Below are 24,679 nucleotides of genomic sequence, written 5' to 3' on the forward strand. Positions count from 1 at the left end.
TGGATAGTAGGAGAGGATATATTGATTAAATATTATCCTTCTTCGCTCACACTAGTGAGCTAGTAGCAGAGCACATTCCCTTTCACATTGCTGGAAGTCAGTTGATAGATTCATTGGAATCGTATAAGTTGAGCAATCCAGTTTGGCTTGTCCAGATTGGATTGTTCCTGGTAAATTTCCTATTTAGTTCCCTCTTAAAAACAGTAATGACATGACAGTCTTCTTTTAAAAGTAATGATCATTACTTACATTCAGTTCACAGTATAGTCCTGAAGGCAGGCATTATCTTGTAGTTACAGTTACAGAGAAAAGTGTGGGTTCATCCTCTGTGAGGGATGAGCCCATGTGCTGCTGGCTGAGAGCCAGCAGACAGCAAAGGCAAAATGGAGAGAAGGGATCAAGAGAGAGAGAGATGGCTGCATGACTGGCCCATTTGTAGGGTCTGCCAGGGTCATGCCCATCTACCTGGTCACACACAGGGGGAGGACGTTCCAGACCAGGTGTGACAGTTAGTCCTTCTGGCTGGAGCAACATTCCTCTGTGTGTCCACTCTGGGCAAACAGGAAATGTTGTATTTGACTGCTTGAGTGATGTTACATCCCACAGTGTGTGCTATGCAGCCTTGCTACAGCAGAGTTGTCCAGTGTGACCTCTGAGCTAGTCCTTTATATTATTCAGTTCCCCCATCTGATATTTGGAAATGGCTTACCTTTTATCAGCAGGCAAGGTGCAATCCTGACTTCAATGGGACTTACTCCCAGGTACATACATATATGCATCATTTAATTTGTAGGCCACCTTTCCATAGCTCAAGCCATGCTCAAGGCAGCTTAAAACATGGGAAAATACATAATTACAAGATAGCAAAAGAAGTTATAAACAATAAATAAAACATCAAAAAATACACAACCAAATTGCACAATTTCCACATATATCATAAGATCCAAACTAAAGATACAAAAGATTAATATCAATAATAAAAACAAGTCCTCCACCACCAACCCGCCCCCCCCCCCCAAGACCCCAGCCCAAGGGTAGGGGTCTATTGAATTGCAGCCTTAAGGTCTCTTGCTGGCAGACCTTAGAAGTGGGGAGTGTCTTCACTGGGCAACTAGTGCCCAGTGATAAAGCTACAATTGCAATAGACTTTGCAGCCATTTCTCTCCTAATCTAACTAATGAAGTAATCATGACTCGAGTGCTGGCAGGGATCCAGGCTGTGTGAATTGCTGAGCTGAGTTGCATGGCTTTGTCTGCAGGGAGCAGTTACCTGGCTCCCTCCAGGGCTGCGGATTCTTCAGGTATCCCTCTTCCCGGTGAATGGTTTTGTGGGTGACCGTATCAGCATGCCAGTTGGCAGACTCAACAACTTTGCAAAAAAATAATTTAAAAAAAATCAAATTTTGTGTCCGGATTTTCACCTTTTGAAATATGGCAACCTTAATTTATTATGTTACTATTGTTTATTAAATTTGTATACCCATAGATCTCAGAGCGGTTCACAACACAAAAGTACAACACAAAACACAAAACAAAACACATAATAAAAATAAGAACAGAAAGAAACCCATGATCTCTCCTTCCACGACATTAAAAGGGCATGTATTCTATGGAAGAACATTCTGAGCCCTCCCAACACAGATATAGACATGGTCTCTATGAGCCAGATTAACGCTGGATAAAAACCATAATTTTCAGGCAATATAATCCAAATTCTGCATGGAGAGAAAAAATGGATTATGTAACCTGTAAATTGAATAATTTATAAATTGTATAATTTATAAATTTATGTATTGTATAAATTGTAAATTGTATAATTTATAAATTGCATAATTTATTGTGCAATGCACATTACTTTGCCCCATTTAATCTAGTTGGAAAGAGCAAAGGGCTGCACAGGAGAAGCTCTACCATGAACTCCAGGAAACTACAAACGCTTTGGCAGTGCAAGAGGAAGTTGCAGCATGTCTTTCCCTGGAGCTTTTCAAGACAAGGTTGGACACGAATCTGTCATGGCTGCTTTATGTCCAGGAAATCCTGTCTCGGGGAGAAGGAGCTTAGCCGAGATGGTTCCCCGGGTTCCTTCCAACTCTTAAAGTTTTTTATGGTTCAGCAAAAGTCAAAGAGCTCAGCAAAAGTCTTGCGGGCCTAAAAAGAAGGCTTCCTCGTGCCCCTGCTTAAGAGCACCAGATCTTTATGCTACTGTTGTGGGCAGACTAAGCTTGTGGTGAACTCTGTGGGAACACCTCCCTTCTCTTGTGGCAGCGAGCTGTTTAAGGAAGGCTCCCCAGGTTAGCAGGAGCAGCAGTCCAAGTCGATGAAACTCCTATTCCACTGAAGTCCTGGATACTCTCGTTGGCTGGCCAGTCTTATGTTCCAGATGTGGGTCTTGGCCCCAGAGGGTAGCGAGGCTCTGGCTAACTTGAGAAGCAGAAGCTCATCCACATTTCCATTTGCGATTTCTAGGCACAGGTCTGTGATTCAGAGGCCTGGGTCTGGGCAGTTTTGTGTGTGTGCCCACCCCAACAATTTCCCCATGCTGTTTACCACTGAATTGGAACAAATGTCAATTGAGTTGTCCATACTCCTTAAGGCCCACCTGCTCCCATGCCAGCCTTCCCAAATCTTTAGCTAAGCTGTTTCTTCAGTTGCCCCAGATACTGGGGGAAAGGCAGGTGGCAACCAACACCTTCCCCAAAGAAGTATACAGTCATACCTCAGGTTGAGTACGCTTCGAGTTGAGTGCGTTTGAGTTGCGCTCTGAGGCAACCGGGAAGTAACGGAGCGCGTTACTTCCAGGTTAGTAACGGAGCGCGTTACTTCCAGGTTAGTAACGGAGCGCGTTACTTCCAGGTTTTGCTGCTTGTGCATGCGTAGACGCTCAAAATGACGTCACGTGCATGCGCAGAAGCGGCGAAAAGCGATGCCATCGCTAGTTTACGTTTGCTTCTAGATGCGAACGGGGCTCCGGAACAGATCCTGTTCGTATCTAGAGGTACCACTGTATCTGGTCACTTTGGGTGCTTCCAGAATGTCACCATTTTTAGGTGGGATTCAGTTACTAGCAAATGCAGGTCGTGCAATTCAGGTTTATTTGGAGCTCTTGCACAACAGACCTGCCCCCACCCGAAACTCCCCCCCCCCCAGCCTTTTTGCAGTAAGGAATGTGATGGGGAAAGGCACTGGAAAGTGTGAGATAACATTTGCTTAATGCAACATCATCTATCTTCCCCGGAAACAAATAAGAATGAATGCTCAGTAAATATCTGTCACCTCTGCTCAACCTTTGTGCAAACACATCAGGATGAATGCTTAATAAACAGGTTGTCTGAAAGTGACCTTAGGCACCAGGTTAAGGTGTGATTGTTCTTTCAGGCATTTTAAACAATTTTGTACTATGTTAAGTACTGGTGTGTTTAATGTGTGTTCCACTCTGCTTTAATGTTCTGATGTATTTCATTTTGCTATTGTTGTTTTAAAGTCTTAAACTATATTGTAAACGTCTCTGGGATAATTTTTTCTGAAGGTTGGTGTACAAATATTCTAAAGAAAATTTAAAAATTAGGACTCTGCACATTATGTGATCCTCTTTGTGCATATTAAAAAAGAATCTGGAATTTGTGTGAAATCTCCATGCCGTGTGTATACACAGTGAAGAAGCTGCCTGTAGGAGGAATCCTGTAGGAAGTGAAGCAGCACTAAGTTGCAGAGTTTCACATGGTGCTAGTAATATTTACACATCACACAAAAGGAACACACCCTCAGCAGAAGAAAACAAAAGAGCTTCTCTTTCAGAAGCAAGAAGCACCACAGAAGGACAAAACCCACAATGAATGCTCAGCGGTTTATTCAGGGATTAAGCACTGTTATGTGTTCATTCCACTCAAAATGTGCCAACCTGGTGCCCTTCCACAGATGTTTTGCCCTGCATCTGCCACCAGCCTCTGCCATAATGGCCATGCTCCCATGCTCCAGCCCCCATACGGCTGGCTGGGGCTGAGGGGAACTGTAATTCAGAACTTGGAGGCGGGGGCAGCAGGCTGGTGAAGGCTCCTCTTCTTCATTTAAACACTTCTTCATTTAAAGCAGGGATTCCCAAATGGTATGCAAATAGAGGGGCTGAAGGGTACCTTGAAACATTATGGATGAAGACATCATTTTGTAGAGCAGCGGGTTCAATTTCAAAGTGGCTCAGCTCCATTCAGTTCAGGCAGAACACCTTTTTCCATCATCAGGGTCAAACTAACAGGGAGGGGGGAATAATACTGCAAATTGTCAGTCAAAGCCAGCTGTGGCTGGTGCTGCTTATGATGCTTGCAATCTGCCCTCATTCCCAAACTCCCAGGACAGCTTTGCATATATAAAAGGAAAAGTTTCTCTTTTTTCCTATGAAGAAGCTGAAGGGCGGGCCTATAAACAGATATCATTCATGTGACACTTTAAAGGCAGGCAGCTGGCTTATGAATTGGGGAAAGACAGAGCCGGTGGCTGAATCAGTGCTCAGTTTGCTGCCACGTAGTCCCATTGCGGCCACTGCGAGCCCGAGAAGAAGCCAGGCTCACACAAGGACTCCTGTAAAGGCTCTGTTTGTATTAGGCCTTCTTTCACCCTAAGCCACCATATTGGGTGCATCCACCACTTTATTTGGCAGGGGTGGGGGGACCCTTTTTGTGACCAAGGGCCACATTCCCTCTTGGGCCGCCTTCCGGGGGCCAAATGGCAGTGGCAGGTTGGGCCAAGGACCAAGGTCGGAGGAGCAGCCTTTCTGTAAATGGGCTCGTTTCTGCACATGCTCACACGTCCCTCTCTAGCCCCTGTCCAAACAACCAAACAACTAAGAGGCATTGACAGAGTTCATGGACACATTTTAGCCAGGCAAAGCACTCGAGGAGGGTGGGAAGCAGGGCTGGGGAGAAGGGTGTGGGCCTTGGCACAGTCCCAAGGGGCAGCAAGCTCTGGAAATTCTGCAGCACTGAATCCCTGGAGGAGGATGCATGGGCTCCTTCCTGCTCATCAGTGCTATGGCCTTCACGGAGGGGAATGTTAACTCCCCCCCCCCACCGTAACACCATTCCCAGTCTCCCACGACTGCTTTTACATCTTGCCTGGCTTGGCCCTCAGGGATCCCCGGCTGCCAGCCTTGTTGCGAGTGACGTCACCGTCAGCGAAAGAGCAGTGTGCCAGTTTGTGTTGTCAGAATGCATATAGCTGATTTAATTTACTTGCTGCTGCTTGGCTTTGGATATAGCCAAGGTGGCTTACTATGACTTGAAGTGAGGGTCAAGAGTTCCAGCCTAATGCTGGGGATGGTAAGAGTGGCCTGTTGGCACAGAAGCTTTTGGTTTGCATGTGGTGCCAGAGTTCTGCAGTGGCCCTCATGCAAGGGAGTAACGCAGCGCAACAGAGGAATCCAGTGCAGTGTTGCGCCAGCAGAGAATCATTGTGCAGCAAAGATGCCAGCAACCTGCTCAGGCATTCCCTTGGGCAACAACATCCCACCAGTAGAGTAAGTATCCCACTAAGCGACTTTAACTTAGCGCTGCACTGGACACAATCCAATTTTTAGACGCCAGGAGAAAACGTTCCTCTTCAACCAGGCCATGGGCTGATTAATATTCTACAGCCTTTTAAATGAGTCTGTGGGAAGGGTGTGCGTGTTGTTGTTGTGCTGTTTTACTTATTTTTATCCTGTGAACTGCCCTGAGATCTTATGATGAAGGGTGGTATATAAATCTAATAAAATAATAATAATACAACCCAGAATACGGAAAGAGGATACAACTGTAGTGCTAACATAATTAGAGGACAGTCTAAATTTAATTAGTAAAAAGAAAATCATGCAAAAGAATGCTCACAGAGTGGCTAGCAAATTAATTAAAGTGGGAGGCAGCGAGGGATAGAGCTCTGCCAATGCTTTAGCAAGAGGTTTGTGGTTCACTCCTAAGCGACACCTTTGCATGGTGCTGGTGGGCTCTGTCCAAGATGGTTTCATTGCCTGAGAGAAGGGAAACCCAAAAGGCCACTCACTCATATGGGGCACAATCCACCCAGTGGTTCTCCTGACACAAATCTCATGGAGTGAATGAAACCTGTGATGGGAGACTGAGGTCTCTCCAGACCAGTGGGGTTTTTGTGGGTGTACTCTGCAGCATGTCACAGATTCAGTAATAGTGCATGAGTTGTGAATTTATACTGGACCACCCACACATCCTCCCTCTTCAATCTCTGCTCTGTGATGCTTCCCCAGTGTTACTATACTGTTGCTGTCCAGAAGGGAACTCTTGTGCTATAGCACAGCAAAAGCAGGGCGAATCCTGTCCCCACCTGAATATTTGTGGTTATGAAAAGTTACAGGATTCTAGCAGGAGGTTACGGGGCAGGTGCTGATTGGAGGCAAAGCAGAATGTTCATCCCAAAACCTTTGCAGACTTAAAAAGTGGGGTTGCATATGACTGCCCCAGTCTCCATGAATGCCCCATGAAAAGGATATCTGGAGGGGCCCTGAGAGCCTTGAAGAGAGAGAAAAAGAGTGGGGATCCTTAGGACTGATCCAAAGGGCACTTTGGCACCTGAGGTATGCAATCCAAATGCTCCTGCCTGCCCTTGTTGGGATGTTGTAATAATTCCATTTGAAAACAGAAACTTTGCTGCCCTTTGGCAACATCACGAATCTGCCACCCTCTTGGCAGAGCAGGTCCATGGCATGATGAAGGAAGGGAAGGCTTCTTGGCATGGGACTGGAGAGGCTGATGCTTTCTCGTCTTTCCTCTAGACAACTGCGCAGGAACCTGAGTCTCTGTTTCATTACAAAGCTGCTGGGAAAGATGCAGACAGCAGTGAGCAACGAGGTTAGTGTGGGGAAACGTGGGAAGAGGGTGAACGGCTTCCAGGTCTGATGATGCTTTCCTGGGATCCTTCCATCATAGAATCAAAGTGTCACAGAATTTTAGAGTTGGAAGGGAGACCAAGGGCCATCTAGCCCAACCTGCAACGCAGGGATCTCAGCTAAAGCATCCATGGCAGGTGGGCATCCAATCTCGGCCTATAAACCTCCCAGGAAGGAGAGTCCACCACTTCCCAAGGGAGACCATCCCGCTGTCAAACAGCTCTTCCCGTCAGACGGTTCTTCTTGAGGTTTAGTCAGAATCGCCTTTCTTGTATAGCAGGAGCTCCCTTGGAATACTAGCTATGGGTTTTTCTGGTAGCATGGCTGGCAGGGATATTGCATCCTGTTTGTGGATGCTGAAACATTTGTGTAGACCAGCAGTTGTCAAAGTTTTGCCTGTGAAAGAGGCCTTTCTATGTCAGCGAGTTGTTGCATGCCTTTCTCCAAGCTCATATACACATTTTGGGGTGCAGACAGAGTGCCAGCCAGGCTTACAGGGCCCCAAGAACTCCAGGTGTGACTTAGAATGCATTCAGAGCTCCCCAGCAGGCTGAGCACTGCAGATGTGCACGTCTGAGCATGTCTACCCAGAAGGGGAAGCAAAGCAGGTGTAACAGAGGGCAGCCTGGCCCTGGCACAGAAGGAGAGCCACATTGTGCCCTGCAAACTCCCTGTCAGCAGAAGGAGCCTTTGCAGACCAGAATTCTGACACACATTACGGCATGAAAGGACAAGTCATTTTATCTTGAGGAATACATTCCTTGGGGGGGGGGGGGAAACCTGCCAGGGAACCACATGCTGGTATTGGGCAGGCTGGGGCCAGAAGTGGGCAGGACACCCCTTTTCTCCCTCCCTCGTTCTCTGCTTTCTCTTCCCCTTCTCTCTATTACAGCCTGTGTTCTCCCTGTCCCTGCCCCTCTGCCACCGACTTCTCTCTCCCCGCTCTCTCAGCCTCTCTCTGCCACCTCCTTTTCTCTCCCTCTCACTTCTCCCATTTCTCTTTCGTTTTCTTTCTTCTCGCCCCTCCCTGCATTTGCGTGGCGAGTTCCCGCCCCCCCAGGATAAATAAAGACACGAGACACCATAATTTAAGGTTAATTGGGCGAATTAGGCCACAACTTTATTGAATTCAGGAATGAGAGGCATTGGCTTAGGCATTGGTCCTAACGACTATCCGGCTCCAGCCCATTTGCTGGAGACACGGGGAAGGGTTAACCTTATATCGGGGGAGTCTCCCGCCGAGGCACGTCGACTAGGAGCTCCCCCGGGTCACCGCTCTGGGGCGTGCCTTTGGCCCTCACCTCCATAGGCTTCGGACAGGGCCACGCCCCCCGGAGTCCTTTAACGGACCACCCTTCGGTCGCTGGGGGGAGGTGATGGCGTTCCTCCCCCCACACACATCCTCTTAACCCCTTCTTACCAATGCCTACCGCCAATGCAGAGAAGTTGTGACGAGTTGCTACGAGGTAGGCGAAAAACCAAAAGGCCAGAAATCGCCAATTGGGAAAAATTCCTACCATGCCCCTTGCGGCGACAGACCGAAGTCCATAGCAAAGTCAATGACCTACCTAAGCCCAGCTAAAGGGAGGGAGGGTGGGAAAACGTGGGGATGAGCCGGCGAAAAGAGGGCAAGCCCCCTCTGTGCCGGCCCTAAATAGGGCAGCCCACACCCCCCAGCCAGCCAGCTGATTGGCTGGCTGGGGGGGCAGACTCAACCGGGATTCCCCTGCTCTCGCGGGGGCTGGGACCAGCCCCCGCTCATGTGGGGTGGGCGTGAAGCCCGCAACCCCACCTCCTGGGCAGGCCCGGAAGTGGCTTTAGTCTAGAAGCAGCCCTCAGGCTGCATGTTGCCCACCCCGGAATTAAAAAGGTGCACCCAGCCCCTTCAGAACCTTCCAAGGTGGCGCACCCTCTAAGACATCTAGAAACCATCGTTTCCTCCAGCAACTTTTCTGCTCTCATCTGGGTTCCATCTCCACGCCCCCCCCCCCACCCAGGGCAGAGGAAGGGAGGAGAAAGGGAGGAGGTGCACACAGTGGTTTTGTGACTGCCATGTGTGACGGGGTTCCAATCCTTCCTGGCTTTGATTTCTCAACTTTGAACGCAATGCCAGAAAATTAATATAGCTGCTTGCGTCTGGGACTGATAAAGGCTGATGGGATCCCTGCAGAGGAAAGCGACACGACAGCAAGGCCGCCTGCTCTTAGCATCCTTTCCAGCAGCATGTGCCCTCCCATCAGCATCTCCCGCACATTGCACTCTTGCGTAGACAGGAGCATGTGTATCTGTCATACATGAGGGGCCAAATAGTCGGATAGAATGTTTTCAGTGTCAAGAGTTTTGATGAATATTTATTTATTCATAAAAGTATTTATATAACTACCCTCACAAAAGGATATCAAGGCCACTGGGAAAAGCCCGTGGGTCTTATGCGCCAGTGCCATAGATGCACTGCTGGGAATCCTGCTGCCCCCAAATTCATTTTCTCCTCCCTCCATATGCCTCCTGGTTAGCAACCAAGCAGGGAGGCAGTAATCAGAAGGGCTGGGTTTGGGGCCCAGCCAGGATGCCTGTTGCTGAAACATTCATAGAATTGTAAAGTTGGAAGGGGCCAAGAGGGTCATCTGGTCCAACCCTGTGCAATGGAGGAATCTTTTTGACCAACCGGGGGGGGGGGCGCTCAGACCCACGTCCCTGAGATTAAGAGTCTCCTGCTCTACTGACTGAGACATTCATGCTGGTTTAAAGCAACCTTCCCCACCCTGGTGCCCTGTCTCCGGCTGTTTTGAACTACAGCTACCACCTGCCCCAGCCAGCAGAGCCAACGTTCAGTAAGGATGGAAGCCAGTACTTCCACATTGGCTGCCCTGCTTCACAGGAGGCTCTGCACCTCAAAGAGCTTTCGGTCGACGTTTTGGCAGGAGGGGCTGGTAGAAAAGCAAGAGAGAGAGAGAGAAGGGGAGTCACATCCACAAAGGCAGTTGCACATTCTGCTGTGTCTTTGCCTTTCACCTGCTCATGCCCGGTCCTTGCAGCACTCCATCGCTCTTGCTTCCCATCCTTCTGTGTCTTCCAGCCGAACTCTCCCTACTCAGTTTAAAGAAGGCTTGCAGGTTTCCCAGAGGCGCCTGGTTCGCCCCTGTGAGGACAGGAGGCAGAACTAGGTGGGCCCTCTTTAGCCTAATCCAGCAGGCTTCTCTTACGTTCTTATGATCTTAAGCAAGCTGAAACATTTTTAAAAAAATCTGTAACTCTGTTTGAATGATGCAAACTGATGAAGACTTGACAGGATCACAAAATGAAGATAAACTTTTTTCTCCTTATGAGCAATACATCAGCCCTTTCCCACACATTTCTGTATATTAGGGGTAGGCAACTGGAGGTCTAGCAACTCAGTCTGGAACCCAGGGCTTCCCATCTGCTCCCCAAGAGGACTCCAAGAACCCTCACAATGTATCTGAGATGCTAGACAAATGACTCTTCAATCCCCCCCCCCCAGTCAGTGAACAGCAGTTCCCTCTCTCAAAGCCCTTGAGCTGCCCTTGCATTATGGACAAGAGTAAAAGGTGAGGTGCCTAAGATTTTTTTGGGGGGGGATTGTGTGCTACCCAGGCCTCTCTTGCTGTGCACCAGGGGCAAAACTAGGCTTTATTTCACCAGGGTCAAAGACCCAATTTGGCCTCCCATGTGCATTTGCGTACACACACACACACACACACACACACAAACACACACGCTAGGAGCCTCAATGGTACCCCTCTGGAGGCTTTGCCCAGGGCAAAAAACCTGGCTATCCCCCCTGTAGCCCCCTGCTGTGCACCAACTTTTACCAACATTGGTGCTCTGCACATGTTTTGGACTACATCTCCCATCGGCTCCAGGTTGGTAAAAGTTTTGTGCGCAATGGAGAGGAGAGAGTTAAGGAGTCCTTTGCATGCAGCTTGGGTTGCAAGGGAATGACTTGACAGACAAAGCCAGCTCTGGCTTTGCTTCCTTCAAAATCAACCCCCATTTTAAAAAATTAGTTGACGTCCAGAGCTGTATACTTTGTTTTCTGCTCCAGCAATTGAAAGTAATTTCGAAATTGCCAACTTGGCTTATTCCAAAGCCCATCACAGCAGAAACTCCTTTGGCTTCTGCACTTTTGCACCGAGAAAGGCGTGCAGGTGGGCGGCTTATTTTTGTATATTTAGCTCTATATATGTTTTGTGATTCATCCCAGCAAGTAAGCTATTGTTTAAATATTCTCCAAGGCTTCTTTTTAAGGAAGAAGAATAAGCAATCAGCAGGCACAATGGGGAGCGATGGGAATGGACGTGAGCGGAGAGGAGATCTGACAGATTGCTTTCCCTCTCCTCCCCCCCCACCGCCCCCTCCCCTCCAGTGCTCCGTTGAAATGAAATTTCTGCTGATTTGTTAACATTCAAACCCACAACGAGGTTATGCAGAGTTAGAAGCACTTGGGAGGTAGGGAAAGAGTGCACACGGAGGAATCGCTTTTACAAGGGCAAGTCTGCACAGGAGCTTGGCAGGGGCAGTGGGGCCCCAGAAGTGCCGACTCAGCCCATCCGATCTGCGCAAGGCGTGCTGCCTCAAGGCTCGGCCAGGGCAGCAGGCAGCTGAGCCAGCCTGGAAACAAAGCTGCACTCAGGCCTGAGGCAGCAAGCAGGCGCTTCTAACCTGTTGGCCAGGCAAGAGCCAGTTTACACCTGGCCTGCCCAGTCCAGTCTGGAGGCCTTATATATGCCGGCCAATCACAAGCACAGATGTGTGTCACATTACCGTTCTTTGAAGAAGGACTTTGTGGCTTGAGCACACGCAGTCCTTGAAAGGACTACCGGGTTCCCAACTCAAGCCTTAGAATTTTGGACTTTATCAGGGATTAGCAGTGGAATTGCCAAAGTTTCTGAGAAGCTGGATCAGTTTTGTGACTCTGCTTAAGCCACCTTTTCCAGTTTCCACCATTTCAAGCTTCTTGCCAATTATTTGTTTAAATGCACAGTCTGACCTGGACCTATGATGTTATTGTGCATTCTTCCTTCCTGGAGCCTTGAGAAATTCAGGGTGGCCTTTACAAGGCCAGCTTGAAGAAGGATCAGTATTGACTTATGGTATACTGAGTCAGCAGGCGTTGTGGAGGTGCAGAAACAAGCACACTTTTTATAGGCAGCTAAAAAAATGTACTCATCAGCATGGCTGGATTATGGGCTGAGCAGAGGAAATAATTGCAACCAACCCCCACTTAATATCTGCATGCCTTGTATTCTTCATCCTTGTCCTGAACAAGCAGCAAAGGTTTAGGTCTGATGATGACAGTAATGAGATACGTCTTGGTTGCTAAAAAGATGGATTAAGTTGCAGGGGAAGAAATAGTATATATCACCCATGTGGGCTAATTAATAAAAGAATGCGCTGGGTGCCTACATCTGAAATGTGGGGCAATCAAACTCTAGTAACAGGGCCAGAGTCCCAGCAGCAAAGTTTTAGACCACAAAAGCAAGCAACAGTATAGCCTAGGAATATACCGTAGGCTGTTAGATTTAACCCATTTACAGCACTTCCCCATTTCTACCCTTCTTGCAATGAACAGATCACACCATTAGCAAGTTTAAATGCATTACTTACAAACTCCAGAGATTAATGTGTTATTCCATGCAGCAGCAAGAAGAACACAGGTAGAAAAAAAATGTTTTACAAAACACAGAAAAATACTTCTCGGCACACAGTCTGGGCTTGAAGCGCAGTGTTGTCTTGGTCAACTTTAGAATGAACAAAGAACCTTTACTTCCATCTTCACCAAAGGTGAAGGGGGAATAACCCCTTCATGCATTAACTAGCCCCAAGCTTGCTAGCTATATTTGACTGAAATTTCCCACAAAAGTAAGGTTCCCCAAGGAGCTGTTTTGGTTTTTAACATGTTCATCAACAGCCTAGATATGGGGGAGGACGGTTAGAGGCCAGACTTGCTGGTGACACCACATTATTCAGGTTGGTAAAAATAAAAAGAATTGTAAAGAGCTCCCAAAGATCTCTCAAAACCAAGTGAATGGGCAATAGCAAACATGGTTTGTTGTAAGTAAATGTAATGTTAACCACATCTTGGCAAATAAAAATAAATCCTAGCTGCATGCATACTGACAGAGTCTGATGTAACAGGAATGGGATCTTGGGATCATGCAGGGTAGCTCGGTCAAAACACTGTGCTAGAGTACACCAGCTGTTTTTAAAAAAGCAAATTTCAGGCTCGAGATCATTAGGGAAGGGATAAAAAAAATAAAAGTTCCAATATCATAGCAACTTTATAAAACTCTATGGTATAACCAGAATATGAATACTGTGTTTGGTTTTTGATTGCCATATCTCAAAAAGAGTTGCAGAAAAAGTAAGCTATAGTGATCTCCACCCCCTGCCCTATTTCCTGCCTTGCGGGTGGCATCAAACCCCATAAATCACTGGTCCCCTCTCCTGGGTCACTCCCCTGGTCCCCTGGCTCTGCCATGTGCACTTTGGAGCCCCGCCAATCCCCAACACATGGCTGCTGGTCACAAACACCCGTTACTGGAGAGCAGCAGCTGGAGGGGGCTACTGCCCTCATGTACCACGAGACATGGGATTCTTGGAGGCTTCCCCAACACGAGAAACAGAATGCTGGACTACACAGACGACTCATCTAATCCAGCAGGGCTCTCTTAGTCTCACAGGCTCCCCCCTTCCCGCTAGCCCCCTTTCCCTCCCTGCTGGAGTCTGGATTTGACACCCACATTGCTACCCCCTCTCTCGTGCCATTTCGATGGGAGACAATGGTGAGGTCAAGGAATGGTGGCTTTGGGTCAGTGTCATGTGAATTGATCCCTTTCAGCAGAAACCCACATCCTATCCTACAGAAGGTCAGGCCTGGCTGGGAACAGAGGCTGTCTTTCTGAGTGGCCTTTTCCGTTCTCTCGGGGGAGTGGGGTGGGATTGGCTTCCTTCCATTTGCTTGCTGTTCCATTGCCTTTTTAGGCTTGAAAACCCAGGCAGGCAGAGACTGTAGCATTGATGGCAGCTCACAGAGCTCAAACAACATTATTCAGGGCAGGCAGGGTGAAGCCTAAGAAATGGAGCTGGAGCTGCCTGCTAGCTTGGGTCCTTATAGGGGTTGAGAAGTGCAGCCCCCGCCCTGCAAGTTGCACTTCCACTTACATGTATGCAAAGGGAGGAGGAGAGTCAATAATCCAGGGAGAATCCAGGGAGCACGCCCGCAAAAGATGAAGCCCATCTCCCAAACGGTTCTTCTGCCCTTGCAAGTCTCCCCTGCAAAAAGGAATGGCACGGAAATGTTGGATTGGTGTCTCTCGTAAGTCTGCCCTTGTGTCCCTAGATTGTTGACTCCTTTTATTTCGGTGTCAGGGTGCCTCCTATTTCATAGGGCTGCCTTTTTCAGGAGAAGGGATGGGATTCTTTTTTGCTGCAAGTCAGTTGGGGGAGCTGAAAACACAGAACTGCTGTCTCTAGTTGCCGGTGAGTGAACTGATCCCACAACTTCTGCCAAGGGAAGGGAACCCGCCGTGCAGCCTCTTCAAAGGGACTTGTCTGAGCCAGGGAAGAGGAGGTTGCCCTGCTTGTTCCTCCCCAGTGCAGCCTCCGGCCCTCATCCTCTGACTACAAGCCCACAAGCCACAGTGCTCACTCCCATGTGACATCTGTGGGGTAGAATCCTTTGGGCTCTGGTTCTGTGGTGTTGGGGCTCACATCATGTGAGCAGCAAGTGGCAGCTAAGACAGGAGCCAACAATCCCTTCTTTTTGCTAACGACAACAAAGTAACTGGAAACAAACGTCTTCACATTGGGGAGAAACATGCAGGGCATTTCTAGGCCAGCCAGGTCTATCAAGCTGCCCCCGCTGCGTGCCAAGCAGATCACACAGAGGCTGCTATTCAGAGTCAAGTCTGAGTAGGCAGTGACGGGGAAACCAGTCCTGCAAGTTGGGAGCAGACGACTCTCTTCCCCAGAGCAGTTTTAAAATAAATAAATAAAAACTTTTTCAATTAATACAGCAACAAGTGACGATATAAAGGCAGGCATTTGTACAGCACTTCTAACAATGTTAAAAGGTATCAACACTCCTGAAGCATGGCAGAAGGGGCAAGGCTGCCAGCTGTGCCAGCCAAATGCCTGTCATTTCATTGGTGAAAGTTGAAGAAAGCCAGGCTGACAAATCTGCTGTGAGCTGTTTCTGTATTATGCCTGTCTTCACCTTTCCTTTCTCCTCTCCCAGTTTTATTTGATTTCCTCCTCTCTCAGGCCTTTGCCAGTATTATATCCTAGTTTGTTTTGAGTGGCTCCAGAAATGTCTTGGGCTCATCAGCTCACTCAATTGCCTCCTGGTCTCAAGAGCTGCAGTGCACAAACTGGCCAGGTCAGAGTCCTTGCATTTGAGAGGCCTTCTTACTGTTTGATCATTTCACCCACCTGCCCTATCACCCTCCCTCCCCATGAGACTGAGCGCAAAGATCTGCTGCAGCTGCTGCTGCTGACTTGCCCAACATCCCTATCATGCTGCCAGATAAGCTCCATGCAAAGCGGCAGAATGCTGTTAGTTCACTTCCCGGGCATTGTTGCTATTTTTGAGTGGGATTCATTCACATACCAGCAAATTCAGGTTTGGAAGCTCTGGCAGAACAAAACGGCTTCCCTAAAGGAAACCGACGGGAAAATGTACTGGAAAGTGTGCAATAACAACAACAGAGGCTTTGACGCTACAACATCTAACCTTCCCGCAAACAAATCACATTAAATAGCCAATGCTGTCTAATCTCCCTGCAAACAAATCAAGTTGAATGCTCAATAAACAGGTTGTCTGGAGGTGCCCACTGACATTGCCATGCTTTTGTGGCCAAGTATGAACCATGAGTTCAGAGCTCAGCCACAAGCAGCTGTTCTCCTGGCCTCAGCTCCTGCATCTGCAATGTGGGAATAAGAATAGTGCTTTTCCTTGTAAGGGTGACTGAAGCATGTGAAGTACTCTGAACAACTGGATACATTCTTTGTATTAATGTTGTATGTATTATTATGAACTGGATGGGGGTGAAGTGTGAGGGGTACCAGGGCCCCGGGCACACAATTTTTGAGTGGGTGCGAACCAGGCGCCTCCATACAGGTGACCCCAGCGTGGCCCGGCCCAGTCCCCCATTTCTGCCCACCAAGGGCCGCGTTGGCTGGCTCCCCCCTGTGTAGGGGGGGGGTAGGCAGCTCAGTGCAGCCCCGCTTTGCTCCAGTGCACACCCATCGCAGGCACCGGCAACCAACACTACGTTGCTGAATCTGGCAATCTTTGGCCCATCTGTGATTCTGTTGCAGGAAAACTGGCTCTGCAATTCAAGACCCAGTGTCCATTGCTGGAAATCTGCCTCTGCCTTTATTATGCCCCCCACCAAGAAAAAGTTGTCCTAAGGCAAAGGACTGGATAGTTCTGCTCTGCTTGTGCTGCACAGCATAGGTCAATAGCAGCATAGCAATTTCTCTATGCCCACGGCTCCATCGCAGAGCACACGACATCAGCAATAAAACCAGTGCACATGTGTGTGCGCCTGTATAGACTGCAGTCTCAGTCTTCTGGTCTAGGGTTTGGAGCTCCTGCAATTTCCTGCCAAACTCTGATATTCTTTGTGTCTTCAGTGGGATGCTGAGCTGTTGTTTGCCGGCAGAATGGGTGAGTCTTGCTGTCAGGCACCCGACAGGCAGCCCTGAGTCACGAGCTGCTAACAACAAACCGGTTGGAGGACAGAGCGGGGGGCAAGCAGAGGCACGACACGCCTGCAAGCCGCTGCTTGAGCAGGCCCCTTGGCTCACACACATCCAGGGCTGGGCCAAGATGTTTTGCTGCCTGAGGCAAAGGACAAAATGGCACACACACACACACACACACACCCTTTCGATGTTCAAAAGGCAACCAGACAGACAGCTGGATCTTACCTTGGCACTGATGATAGGACAGCATGCTGCACTGCCCCTGAGGGCAGCAAGCTAGACCAGCAGGTGTAGAGCTGGCTATAGGGCACCTACAGGTCTTCCCCACAAAGCCTCATGGCTCCCCAGTGTCTGCCAGCGGAGGCGGCTGCTTTATTCTGCCCATTGTTAGGGCTGCATTGCTACAGGGGCCCAAGCTCTGCAGAGGCCCTGGGAGGAATTCCACACATCTCCATGACATATCTTTTTTTAAAATAGTTTTTTATTAAATTTTCTAAATTACATTTCAGAATATTCATTTAAACAATTTTGAATCAATGACTTCCCTTCTTCCCTTTCAGTGGTTCGTTTTGCATACCATACAGCGCTGCATATTTTACATGAACTAAACCATTCAGTAATCCATTGTTACATCTATCAAATCTTATTTACACTGTGAAATTATCTTAATGTTACCAGCGTTTTTAAATGAACACAGTTTTTACTCATATATTCCATAAACATTTTCTAGTCTTCTTTAAACTTGCATTTTTCTTGTTCTCTTATTCTATGTGTTAAATCTGCAAGTTGCCATTCTTCTTTTGTTGGGACCTCACTCATTTTCCATTTTTGGGCTAACAAGACACGGGCTGCAATAATGGCACACATAAATAGTCCTTTTTGACACCTAGGAATTTTCCTCTGAATTATCCCCAACAAAAAGGACTCTTTTTGGAAAGGTACTTTTGAACATTTTTCCCAGTTCATTATATATCATTTCTCAATATTCTTTTACCCTTTTACAAGTCCACTACATATGATAAAACGTACCCTCAACCTTGTTACATCTCCAGCACTTATTTTCAAAGATAATTATGTAAAGATCTAGAATGAAATAAAGAGGGATATGGAGGTATAGGGAAGGATGAATTTATCTTTGTGGGGAAGGATCTCGATGATTAAAATGAATGTATTGCCAAGAATGCTGTTTTTATTCCAATCAATACCATGGTCAGAGGAGCCAGAATACTTTAAGCAATGGCAAAAGGATATTTCTAAATTTATCTGGCAGGGGAAGAAGCCCAGAATTAAATTTAATTGCTAACAGATGCTAATGAAAGGGGTGGATTCTCTCTACCACATTTGAAATTATATTATGAAATGTCCTTCTCTGCTGGCTATGGGAATGGATAATGTTAAAAAATACAGATGTATTAGACTTGGAAGGGCATGACCATAGATTTGGTTGGCATTCATACTTAGGATATGGGAAAACGAAGGTACACAAAGGGTTCCTGAACCACATTATAAGGAAATCAAGTTATATGGTACAGGAAACATATTAAAATTTATTAGAGAATAAAACGTCATGATGGCTTTCCCCACTTGAAGCAATATCTGTTAAAAAAATTAACATGAAAGGAGAATGGACAATCTATAGAGAGCTGTTAACTGAAATGGAAAATCAATTGAAATTGGGAAAAAATCAATCAAAGTTTTGAAGCCCAAAGGTGATCTATTCTGGAAAAAGAATTGTGAATAGAGAAGAAAAATGTGAATTGGCGTTCTAACAGGTGCTTAAAAAGCCATAGATCAATCAAATCAAAGTTGGACACCATATTAAAGAACGCAATTGGTAGTTTCCCTTCCTTTGAGTCAGTTTTCCTTACGGTTCTGTCTGCATCAAGGGAGACCTGACATATCTTTAACCTGTAAAATAAGGCACCCATCCCTTGCTTCCATCCCTTGCTCCCTCCACACCCAGTCTGAAAAGTGCCAGATTCTGCCTGGAAGTGCACTGATGAATCCAGAAAAGGGGTGCCAGTAATAGCGCCCCCCCTCATGTGGAAGAGCTGCACAGCCGAGAACGGCTTCCCAGAACACCTACGTGGTGCCCCCCCTCCCGCTCTTTTCCTTCCAGTCCCTCCCCCCAACTCACCTTTCCATGAAGTCCACGGCCTTCTTCCTCTTCCACAGCCTTCACCTCTTGCTACCTTTGCGGCTCTTCATCCTTGCCTTTGTCAGCAAAGGTTACAGATAGGTAGCCGTGTTGGTCTGCCATAGTCAAAACAAAAAAAATTCCTTCCAGTAGCACCTTAAAGACCAACTAAGTTAGTTCTTGGTATGAGCTTTCGTGTGCATGCACACTTCTTCAGATACTTCATTCTGTGTATCTGAAGAAGTGTGCATGCACACAAAAGCTCATACCAAGAACTAACTTAGTTGGTCTTTAAGGTGCTACTGGAAGGAATTTTTTTTGTTTTGTCAGCAAAGTATCTCAAAGGAGGGACAGCAAAGGAAAGATAGCAAGGGGTGAATCCAAGGAAATGTCCTTAGACAGGGCTTGGGCCTGGCGTAAATTGGGAAGGAGGAGGACATGGGGCCAAAGGCTTGTCCTCAGCCCAATGTTTAGACCCACGTGTTGCCAGCAGTGGGTGGTAAAATGTGCTTGTTTCTGAGCTGTACCACTTCTGGTGCCAGTTGAAGAGTCACATAGCTGAATGCTCTGCCCTGCCAGGGAAAAGATAAAAATCCCAATACACAGAAAATGTGTATGTGGGGGGCAAGGCTGGCTTGTGAGTGTTCTCCTGGACTTATAACTGTGCGCGGATCTGTTTGTTCACATAGCTTTCAATATTGGGAGCACTTTAATTCATGTGAGTCCCCACCTGCAATTCTGAAGTGGTACAGTCCAAACATCTGCAGTTTGTGGGAATGGTGCCAGAGTGAATAGTGCTTCACCCCGTTGATCTCCGCGTGCGTCTAACTCGGTGGGCTTTCGATCTCCGCGGGCCTCTTGGCTGGGCTGTCGGCTGCAGCCCATGGAACTGAAGGGGGTACAGAGTCTGGCCCTGCCTCTATTATTAGGTCGCAGCAAAGCACACAGCTGCTCTTGGCGCCAGGTGTTGCCGAGACAAAGCAGCCGCCCCCCTTCCCATGCTGCCATGGGGCTCAGCTCCTTCTGAAAGGCAGAAGTGGGAAGAGGTTGGCTGCAGCAATGGGGGAGAAATTGCCCTTTGGATTCTTAGTTCGCACTTTCTGAAAACAATACGGGAATTTCACAATACATGAAATTCACATTTATAAACATTTGTATGCAAATAATATGTACAGTGGTACCTTGGGTTACAGACGCTTCAGGTTACATATGCTTCAGGTTACAGACACTTCAGGTTACAGACGCTTCAGGTTACAAACTCCGCTAACCCAGAAATAGTACCTCAGGTTAAGAACTTTGCTTCAGGATGAGAACAGAAATCGCACGGCGGCGGGGCAATGGCAGCAGGTGGCCCCATTAGCTCAAGTGGTGCTTCAGGTTAAGAACAGTTTCAGGTTAAGAACAGACCTCCAGAACGAATTAAGTTCTTAACCTGAGGTACCACTGTACAAAGATACTTATAGTAGGGGGAAGTATGCGTAAAAGAGCAGGTGTGATTATTTTAGCTATTTATTAAGCAAATGTATGAACTACTTTGCAGCATAAGGCCACTGAACTGGTGTACAGAGTGAATAACAGACAATGTTAGTGAAAATACCACATACAAATGTATTTGAGTTGCAGAAATGTAGTGGACTTGAGCTTAAGACTGGAGAAATAAGAAACTGAGAGAACCCGACCCTGACAGATTTGTTGACCACTAATTGGGGGGTGTAGGGGGTGTCCCAGTTGATCGCTTTAGAGCACCGATTCCCATGGTGCTCATGGCAGCCACTAACTCTGAGCGCCTCTCTTCTCCCACAGTTGCAAGAGCTGGTCCATCTCCTGCCCCTCATGAAGCCTGCCCTTTTGAAGCAGGGCCTACAGCAAGATCAGAGGCTTCAGGTGCAGCCTGGGAAAAACCAGCAGGAGGTGCTCGCTGAACTTGACCTGGAGGTGAGAAAAGCAAGGGGGGCTGAGGAAGGCTTTGACCGCCTTCGTTCCTTGCATTTAAAGCACAATGAAGCCACTTTAAACCATCGTGGCTTCTGCCAAAGAACTTGTTAGGGGTGCTGAAAGTTGTCAGGAGACCCCATTCCCAGGGTGCTTTAACAGTCAATCCCTCTTACCAGGGAACTATGGAAATTGTAGCTCTGTGAGGTGAGGGGAATAAGGGTCTCCACACCTTTAACCAATGACAGCTCCCAGAATTCTTTAGGGGAAACTTGTGTGTTTCAAGCAGTATCATAGTGCTTTTAAATGTGTGGTGTGAATTGCACTTATTGGCCTTTGTCAGTGCAGAAGGGTTGTGCAGTGGGGCAGAGCGGCAGCAGCGGCAGGGAATCAAGAAGCAGAAAACATGGTCCGCTGGAGTGTGCAGAGTCCAGACTGACAAAACGGACAGACTTTTGTTGATGTGAAGTGGCTGCAATCTCCGAATAGAACTTGATTTAGTAAATTTGGAGACTTAAAACAGGATCCAGTGGAACACCTGAATGGGCGGGGGAGGGGGGGCTTCCATAAAGAAGGTACCCTGCAGGTGCCTCTTCAACCTTGTGGAGATGGGATGAATAAGCTTTGGAAGGGCCTGTGGAGACCCTTCCCTCTTTGCAGCAGAATGAGGAGTACGAAGGTGCTGCAGATCCAGCTGCCCCTCCAACAAAGCTGGGGGGGGGGGCTGCCTACAAAACTACTTTGTGCCCCTCTAATAAATCTCACATCCTTTTCTTGTCAGTTTGCTGCACTGCTGAATTATTCTTAAATTTAGGTGGTTTTATCTCTTGCCCTCAACTGCCTCCTGGCAGTTTAGAGCTACTGTCCTGCGCTCCATGTCTAAGTGACATTACTGCTCATCTCTTTCCATTTGTAAAAATCCAGCTGGAAACAAATTTTAGCTAGCTAACTGGTTTTCAAGCATTTAACCTTCAGGGACACATTTCCACGTGAACATGCTTGCTTGTTGTGGAACAGCCTTTGCTCATCACTGCAGATTATTTGGGGGAGTTGTTCCAAAGTCACATTCTCAGTTCCTGTGGGGCGATGCCCAGGCCTGCTGACTCTCACTGTTGAACTGAGACTGTATCAGAACAGTCCCAACACATGATGGAAGGAGACTGGAAGACCTCAGGGCAGTACTTTGAAGTTAGCTGATTTTAGGGGCTTCCAAGTGCTGTGTCACCTGATGTCATTGTGACATGGCATGATTGACAGGTGAGTGGGGTCACCAACTCTTCACATTTGATGTATGGGTGGGGGAGGATGGGAAATCAGGATCTATCCCTCTGGCCAGACCGAGCACCTGGCACTTGCTCTAGATGAAACTTATCCAACCCACGTCATGCCTTCCTTGCAGAGGAACCATAGCTCAGCTGTGGATCTCAGAGCGTCTGAGGTCCAGCCTGGCATCTCCAGTTAGAAGGTGACAGAAAAGACCTCTCTCTCTCCCTCTCTCTGCCAGAGTTTCTGGGGAGCTGCTGCCCATCAGAGAATACTGGGCTAGATGGACAAAGGCAGCAACTTCCAATGTTTATCCGAGATGCTTTTATGAGGTGTTTTCAGAATATTTTGTAATTTGTCGACATTCTTCTTGAATTACTGGATGCAGTATGCACAAAGCCAGACTTTTTTTGATGACGTACCTGTACAGTGAGGTGGAACATTTTGATCATGTGAAAGGGTAGGAAATTGTCAGCTATTTCATTAATTTTATTCTACGGAGAAGCATCTTTTCTCGCCTTGTAGATATAAAATAATAGCACTTCACAAAGTAATTGGGACATGGCGAATTCCAGCTGCAAATATTTTGAAGGGGAAATGACAAAACAGCTTCCTCCTGAAGTGGTCCCAACTCCCTCATGTTTTGTTTTGTTTGCGGGTTCATTCAGCAACATCTCATTGACACTCTGTGGTGCAATACATTGCTGCATCAGTGGTGGATTTATACTAGACTTGTCCACACATCATTCTTCTGTATTAGTTGTCCTGAGATGCTTCCCCATTGCTGCTTGGAGGGGCAGTTTTGAGCTATAGCGCAACAGAAGTGGGACGGTCGCCACCTCTGCCCCAGAACATCTGCGCTACGAAATGTACAGGATATCAGCCGGAAGCTACAGTATACACACTGACTGAAAATTAAGTAGTATTTGCACCCAGAAACTTTTGCAGGCACAAACAGTGTTTAAACTAGAATGGCATACTGTCACGAGCACAAATAATCATGAATGTACAATGAACGGGAATTTGGGAGGGGCCCCCAGTCTGTGAGAGAACACATCCGCATGATCACATAGTCGGTCGGTTAGATTTTACTCGGTGCTGATGTCATGGAGCCAGAGCAGTGGGGGTACCATCCTTCCTGCATTCACATTGATGGATGAACATTTTTAATCCCGTTTCACTGGCCTTCCTGAAAATTCGCTGCCATGGCATGGATGCGAGCATATGGGAATCAGTTTTCTGTGGAGTGGATGTTGTTGTTGCTGTTAACCCCTCCATCCTCTGCATCCTCCCTCCCATTTCAGCTCAGTCTTATAAAACGAAAGCCTCCAAAGTTTTTGCCTAACCCCATTAGCTGGTGCTACATCATTTTTCTATCAGATGTTTCATCAGGGTTGAAGAGAAGGGCCAGGGCGTTCTAGGGGGAAGATATATCCAGCTGCGAGAGGTTTGCTGTTAAGGGGTTTGTTTTTACAGGCCTACAAAGGATCTCTTTATTTCTCGCCAACATCAGAAGTTTGAAGTGAGGTCCACGTGGCCTTGGAGCCGGGGCCTCTGGCAGGAGGCATCAAAGGGGGAGAGGAGGGACTGGAGGAGTAGGAAAAAGCGCCTCTTTATTGCCAGCCACTGGGGCTTGTTTGCAAAGGGAAGCCGGGGAACAAGAGAGTACAGAACGGCTCTTTGGTGCATGGCTTTTAATTGCAGGCTGAGGTTGAAGGGAAAGGAGGGCAAAGTGTTGAGCTGCCGGAGCAAAAGCAGAGAGATAAGCAGGCAAAGGGAGGGATGGAGAATGTGCTTGGGAAGAGGGACTGCCTTGCGGTGCCACACGGACAGTCGCACGCTTGGGTGCAACCACCTACCAAGCCTTGAGCTGGATTTGAGCCTAACATTTCACGTAGGACTAGATGGTGCCAAATCCACACTCATAATGACTTTGTATTATTATTACTTTTAATTGCATTTATATCCCACCTATTTCTCCAAGATCCTCAAGCTGCTGTATATGGCTCTCCTCCTCTCCAATTAATCCCCACAACAACCCTGTGAGGTGGGCTAGGCTGAGAGGCAGTGCCTGGCCCCAGGTTGCCAAGAGAGCTTCATGGCCAAATGGGGATTTGAGCCCTGGTCTCCCAGGTCCTTGTTCCATACTCTTGCCCCTCCACTTCACTGACTTGCACAGTAAGTGTTCACTTTGTTCTTGAATAAGTTATTTATCCTAATTTTCCCTTATTTTGTTCATTTATTCAGATTTTTTTAGCCCACCCTGCAATAAAGGAATCTAAAACCACCACCACAACAACATTTGATAATAACCCCATAAAGGAAAAAGCAATAACAACCAAAACATCATCCAGTAGAGAAATAACAGTCTCACCTTATACCTGGCCTACATATTAACACCCAGAGCCTGGCTGTGCAAATAAAAAAGTCTCCAGCTGGAGAGAAGAGGGACGGCACCATGGAGCAGGTGCTTTGCCATGTTGCTGTGGAACAGATCTCAGCTGGCTGTGGAACACCCCCCCCCCCGCCCGCCACCCTGGGTATCTTAGTAGGCGAGCAAGCTGCTGCGGGAGGAGACACTCCTTCAAATATTTAGGTCCCAAGTTGTGTTGGGCTTTGTAATGTATTAAAAGGTAAAGGGACCCCTGACCATTAGGTCCAGTCGTGTCCAATTCTGGGGTTGCGGTGCTCATCTCGCTTTATTGGCCGAGGGAGCCGGCGTACAGCTTCCGG

General features: G+C 47.5%; 1 protein-coding gene across 1 annotated transcript in view; it reads left to right on the forward strand.

Annotated features, from left to right (window-relative positions):
* The window catches only part of FAM178B (family with sequence similarity 178 member B), a 185,257-nt gene that overhangs the window by 121,001 nt on the left and 39,577 nt on the right, over positions 1-24,679 (forward strand). Inside the window, exons 16-17 of the mRNA XM_077930955.1 lie at positions 6,772-6,847; positions 20,555-20,686. Of these exons, the coding sequence (XP_077787081.1) occupies positions 6,772-6,847; positions 20,555-20,686 (208 nt within the window). The remainder of the gene's footprint in view (positions 1-6,771; positions 6,848-20,554; positions 20,687-24,679) is intronic.

This window comes from Podarcis muralis, chromosome 7, assembly GCF_964188315.1.
Source record: "Podarcis muralis chromosome 7, rPodMur119.hap1.1, whole genome shotgun sequence".
Lineage (NCBI taxonomy): Eukaryota > Metazoa > Chordata > Lepidosauria > Squamata > Lacertidae > Podarcis > Podarcis muralis.